This window comes from Ammospiza nelsoni, chromosome 1 (genome assembly GCF_027579445.1).
Source record: "Ammospiza nelsoni isolate bAmmNel1 chromosome 1, bAmmNel1.pri, whole genome shotgun sequence".
NCBI lineage: Eukaryota > Metazoa > Chordata > Aves > Passeriformes > Passerellidae > Ammospiza > Ammospiza nelsoni.
Window position 1 is genome coordinate 120,732,233 of NC_080633.1, and position 6,000 is coordinate 120,738,232.

Genomic DNA, 6,000 nt, shown 5'->3' on the forward strand with positions numbered 1-6,000 from the left:
TACTCAAGGGGGGCTTTACTGACCTACTCTTAGTGGGCACACTTGCAGGGTCAAAAAGCTCATCAGTTCTGAAGCTCAGTGAACCTTTTATCAGATGCACACATATGTATTTATTTTCCTGGAAGAAAAACATAGAATGCAATACCAGCACGATTATGAACAAACATGTAAGTGACCTTCCATTTCATGTTAGAGGATACTTTTTTTATTAATTAGGCATCCTCACTCAAACACATATCTGTGTGACTGGGACCTGTTTCCCTGGGCTTTCATCTCTTTTTAAACCTCAACTGCCGTGAGTTACTCCAAGATTTTTTGTTAGCCATACCTCCACACAGACACACATTTTACATTTTGGCCATCACTTGCATAGTTTTCCCCAGTAACAGAATCACACCAGCTGGAGAAGCAGGCATTGCATAACACAATGTGAGGTGGCAAGCCTGCAGAGCCATGCCCAGGCCACTTCTATCCCAGCCCTGCACCTGGCTGAGCTGTCTGCTGCCCACAAATCCCTCTCCTCAAGGACATTCAGCACTCCAAACCATTGAGAAGATCCAACAAAAACATGTTTGCTCACATCAACTTGCCAAACAGTGTTCTTTTTCTTTCTCCCCCAAAAACTCAGATTTTACTCCTGCCCCTCAAAAAGTCACTGGCCTGTATCTGAAGTGAGGCAAATACTTAAACATTAACAACTTAAATGTTTCCTCAGAACTCCACACTATTTAAAAGAGATAATACCAAGATTTCCAACAGCAGACAACATTGCTTCTAGCCCTGAGCGGCTTCAAAGACTGAATGGAGGTGATAGTACATTTTATTAAATGAACACTTTGTGTTCATTTTAATTCTCCCTGTGGTCACAATCAAATCACAGGCATAAATTTTTCACATATACTGTAGCTGGGTGTACTCATCTTTGTTCTCCTGAATCACTAAAAATGAACTTTCACTCTACAAGGGTCCTCCCAGTATAGATCAAAGCTGCCTTCAGCGTCTGGCAGCCACAGGGTCACATGGAGTCTGCCCAGCTGCTGATGCCTTTTACCTTTGTTAACTTCGCTGCAATTAAAGTTACCTGAGTCATTTCATGAGTATTTCCTGTGCTAGAGGCGCATCAGTGGTAGGCATCATTTCTCCTGCCCAGTGAGGATTTCCCCCCATTGACCTTGCCTTCCCCTCTGCTGAAGAAAGATTTCCGCCTCTGTCACCGTTCACCTCTTTTACCCTTCATTCCTCACCTACAGCATTTCCTTTTCTTTCTTCGTTTTTGAGGACTGTGTGAGATCACCTACTTGCAAAAGTTCCAAACTACAATTTAGTAACCTCAGTAACGAGATGCCTTGTTTCTTCATGCTGCCAATAAAGTCAATGCTAGGTTAATCTTAATCTCCATACCACTTAACCTTTCTCAGACAGGAGAGGGAAAAAAACACTTTGTCAAATACTTCATCATGCAGATTAGCAATGCAGTGAATACCTCTCCCTCCTTCCAAAAACCTGCAGTGCCCCAGGCTTTTTCAAGACACTGCACATAGACTGTGCACGGCTTTAGATCGGTTCAGGGAACAGTAAAACTGCCAAAGAACAGGTCAAAAGGAATAAAAACACTGATCCAGATCACTACTTCTGTTCAGAAAAGTTACACACACACACTCTGCAAGTGTATAACTTCCATAAATGTGTGTTTTACATGCAATTATTATCTCCATGGCTATCATAAAGCCAAAGAAAACTGAACAGCAAATGGTAATGCTGAGTATCCAAAACCCCTTCACAGCTCTCTCAGCCCTCTTAGTGCCTCTCCTTATTTGAAAAGCATGTGAAGGGTACATGAGGTTCATTTCTTATAGAGGCAGCTAAGGGGCTAATGCAAAGTCAGCAAGCAGTTAATCTTCTTGCACATTACACAAACTATCAGGATCAAACTCCAGTAAAGTTTAGTACCCTGATATACCGGAGATACCCTTTATACCCTTTCTTCACACCATGGCACAACTATCAAGAAGACTTGTCTGTACCTGCTAAAAACATATGCCAGACTGGACACAACTCATTTCGTTGTGCTCCTTGAGCTGCCCTAACCAAACTCAAACCTGAAGGTTTTACACGCTGGTTTATCAGTGAGTTTTTAACTCTGAGATGCCAGATGATGTACCAATGACAGTAAAAATTCATTGCTAGTTCAGGCAAATGAATGCTGGAAAAGTAAAACAAAGCATGCGAAAACTCTCTCAAAGTGCTTATTGAGCATTAACATTATAGAGACTTTAGGCTAAAGGTACAGCAACCAGAATTTACAAATGCAAAGATTCTATGTTAGCAAAAAGAAACTTGAAGGGACAGGGCAAATTTTAACATTGCTTTCTGAAAAAGTCATCGGCTACTGCCAAGTGCTGAAACGCATTAGAGAAGACAACTTTCTCTGTTGTTCTATTACCCGTGCAGGAGGGTGTGAGTACAACTGCTTTTAGGCACACTGCATTAGCTTCACCCGTTACTGCTGTTCACCATGCCACAAAACATTTTAAAACAGGAGAGCATGGCAATTTTACTTCAAAAGGTCATCTGAAAAGGAAAACTTAGCACAGATGTTGTTGAGCAGGACCAAGGCAGAAGTACCTGTAACTGGCCCCTCAGAGACCTGGGGTTCAGCTAAGTGCCCAGGTACTTAAGTTGCCTTACCTAGGTAAAGCGAGGCGTTTTCTTTCTTGACATTGTCATCTAAGTAGGTTGGTCCCAAGGTATAGATGGGTGTCGAGCCCATGCCAATGAGGATTTGGGCACAAATGAATAAAGCTACATAGAGAGAGTGGTCGTTTCCACCGGCGTCCTTGACGCAGGCCGACGAGTCCCACTGCTCCTTGGCAGTGCCATTGCCGGCCACGCACAAGCCCTCGTTACTGACGGAGGAGTTCAGCTCCTGGATCTGGTACGGCGGGGAGATGAAGTGAGGTAAGGAGAAGAGCGCAGCGCCCAGGGCGATGAAAAGCCCCCCTACGGCCAGCCAGAGCGGCCTCCGCCCGCGACCCCCGAAGTAGCTGATGAAGACCACCACCACCAGGCTCCCGATGTCGAAGCAGCTGACCAGCAGCCCCGACTCCGAGCTCTTGAGGCTGTATCTCCGCTCGATGGTGGTGATGACGCTGCTCAAGTAGCCGGAGACCATGAGGGACTGGATGAAGGTCAGGAAGCACATGCACACCAGGAAGAAGCGCGAGTCCGCCAGCACTGCCCGCAGGCACGCTCTGCCCGGGGGGCCCGCCAGCAGCAGCGCCGGCGGCGGCGGCAGCAGCAGCGGGGGACGCAGGGATACCCCTCGGCCGGGCGCCGCCGGCTGGCTGCCCTCCGTCTTCCAGGGGAAGCTCTCGCTGCCGCTGGCGGCGGCGGGGAGCCCGCCGGCCTCGGCGACGGCGGCGGCGCCCTGGCCCCGCTCGGCCTCGGGAGCGGGTCCCGCGGCGGGGCTCGGCCGGCCGTCGCCGCCGCCCCCCCCGGCCGCCAGGGGGGAGCCGAGCGCGGGCAGACTGCGGCACCGCGGCGCCTCCGCCCGGCCCCCCGCCGCCGCCGGCCGCTCCGCCCCGGGGAGCCGCTGCTCCGGGGTCCCCGCCGAGGCCATGCTGGGTCCGGCGGCGGCCTCACAGGAGCCCGGCCGGCTCCATCGCTGCCGTGCGTCGAGTCCGCTGAGGGGCCCGGCGAGAGCGCAGCATAGCGAGGAGGGGAGGAGGGAGGGGAGGGGGGTGGCCCTAGCCGCGGTCGCCGGCCGCCCCGCCGCACGTGTCAGCCAAACTCCTTTGTGGCTCCATCCGCCCTCAGTCTCGCTCGAGGGGCCGCCCGCCCGCCCGGGCGCCCGCGCTACCGGCGGCTCCCGCTCCCCGTCGCCGCATGCCCGCGGCGCCGCGCTCAGCAGCCGCCGGCCGGGGCCCCGCGGACAGCCTGCCCGCCGCGGGGCAGCGCCGCCCGCTCCGCCGCCCGCATCCTCCTCTCTCCTCGCCGCCGACGCCGGTGACGGAGCTCCGGGGGGTTGCTGCCGATCTGCGGGGCGGAGAGCAAGCACGGGAGGTCAGCGGCGCCGGCCACAGCGGCCCCGTCCCTCCCCGCGCCCCGGCCTCTGCCCGCCCGACCCCGCGGTCTGCGCTGAGCTCCGGGGAGCGCCTCCGTCCCCGTCCCCGCGGGGGCTGGATCACGGCAGCGCCCCGGGGACCGCGCGTCCTTGGGGACGGCACATGGATTTACATAAGAGCCGGGGCGGCCTCGGCCAGAGCGCGACCCTTTTATTTGGTGCGGATGCGACAGCCAAAGGTCGCCGTGCCAAGCCTTTTATTTTCTAGCCTAAAAATAAATGCGCTGAAATAAATACTCCCCTACAACTCGGCAGCCCGGGGAGCGGCGGCAGGCGGAGTGAAGGGGAACAAAGCAGGAGCCGGGCAGCGGCGGCGGGCAACCCGGGGCCGACCTCGCCGTCCCAGCTCGCTCGGGTGCCCCCCGGGACCGCCGGGTGCACAGCGGTGCCCACACATCCCTACCCCGGCAGCGGAACACGCCTTTTGCCTCCTTTGTCCGCTTTTGTCTCCCCGCCGCCTCCTGCTCGCTGTGGCCCCGCGGAGGGGTGGGCGGGGGAGGCAACGGCACCCGGGCAACCGCGCCCCGGCGCGGATCTCCCCCACCCCCAGGGGCTGCCCGGTGGGCAGGGCGGCGGAGCCGGCGGGGCGCTCGGGGCTCTCCCTCCCGGCCGCTGCGAAGAAAAACGCCGGGGCTACTCACCGAGCGTGCGGCGCCGGGGGCGGCCGGCCCGGGCCCTGCGCCCCCGCCCCGCCTGTCACCCAACGCCGGGTCCCCCTCGGCCGCCTCCGCCTCCCCGGGAGCCGGAGCGCAGGCGCGCCCGCCGCTGCCGCCGGGCCGGGCGATGCCGCCGGGCGCTCGCTGCCCTCCGACCTGCCCTACCGGCTACCCGGCTGCACCCCCTGCTAGAGAGGCCAGGGCCCCCGCGGGACGGTGAGCCCGGCGGCGGGGCACGCCTCGGGAGCTGCCCGTTCCATGCCCTTGCTCACCCTGGAACGGCTGAGGGCTGCCGCTCGGCGCTCGTGGCTGAGAAAGTCCGCGGAGCGCCACGGTTGGCAGCCCCGGGCGGCGTATAGGATGCTTGGAATGGTGTTGCATCCCCTTGTGTAAAAGGCGGAAAAAGACAGGACCTTAGTTACATCGACTGCTGAAAAGTGAGAAGAACCAAGGGATGATTTTAAAAATTTTTGTCTTAAGGAAAATAGATCACCTGATGATCCTTTTTGTCCAGAAACTTATCTCCAATGCAAACCATCTCCAAAACTGGGAGCACATGTAAAATACAGGAAAAGTAGTTCAGAGTTAAGTTCTCATAGAGTTTTCTCCTAATCCCCTTTTTTAGGTTTGTGTAGTGTCTTGAATTGCACTGGTTTGTTTTGCTCTCAAGTCCCTGTATTTAAAGCCCTAGTAGCAGAATAAGGCTAAATAGTCCTGCAAATTATTTGTTGTGGAGTGATAGAGTGTGAACTATTGAGATATTTGTCTTTTCCATAAAATAATGCAAAGGAATGCACCAAAGAGGCATAATGTCGTACATATTTCTGAATAGTTAGTGCTTTTCTGGCATGATGGTAGATTTACCATTGATTTGTTTCTCCTCCTTTAAAAAAACATTCAAGGCTGACTTGCCACTTTTTCCTTTTTTTACTTATTTATAGTCTGGATCAATAAGATGGTTCCATATCATATCCATGAAAGTTACCATCTTCAAGTTTTATGAAGCTATTATCCAGAGGTATTTTGATACCTCTTTGTTCTCACTTAACACTCCAACTGCTCAAACACAGCAAAAACAATATCTTTTTTTTTGTTTGGTTGGTTTTCAGCCACATTTTTCCTGTTGAGAAGGTGTCCCAAGTTTAGTGCTTGTTTAGGCCTTAGATTTTTTATTACCTTAGGATTCTTTAAAAATTCATTCTAATGATTCATTCTTGCTAC

General features: G+C 54.0%; 2 protein-coding genes across 2 annotated transcripts in view; one reads left to right on the top strand and one right to left on the bottom strand.

Moving 5' to 3' along the window:
* Positions 1 to 3,619, bottom strand: part of SLCO5A1 (solute carrier organic anion transporter family member 5A1) — a 72,465-nt gene extending 68,846 nt beyond the window's left edge. Inside the window, exon 1 of the mRNA XM_059481024.1 lies at positions 2,689 to 3,619. Coding sequence (XP_059337007.1) covers positions 2,689 to 3,619 — 931 coding nt within the window. The remainder of the gene's footprint in view (positions 1 to 2,688) is intronic.
* Positions 3,620 to 3,885: 266 nt separating this feature from the next.
* Positions 3,886 to 5,138, top strand: LOC132072262 (collagen alpha-1(III) chain-like). The gene is made up of 2 exons (XM_059470467.1): positions 3,886 to 4,281; positions 4,332 to 5,138. The coding sequence occupies exons 1-2, from the start codon at positions 3,886 to 3,888 to the stop codon at positions 5,136 to 5,138; spliced, it is 1,203 nt and encodes a 400-aa protein (XP_059326450.1).
* Positions 5,139 to 6,000: the final 862 nt, after the last annotated feature.

What these genes read in the sequence shown, in the direction of transcription:
- LOC132072262 (XM_059470467.1), top strand. Translation starts at nt 3,886, where the DNA reads ATGCCCGCGGCGCCGCGCTCAGCAGCCGCCGGCCGGGGCCCCGCGGAC. An exon ending in GAGCGCGACCCTTTTATTTG is followed by an intron (nt 4,282 to 4,331) that starts GTGCGGATGCGA and finishes TTTATTTTCTAG; the next exon opens with CCTAAAAATAAATGCGCTGA.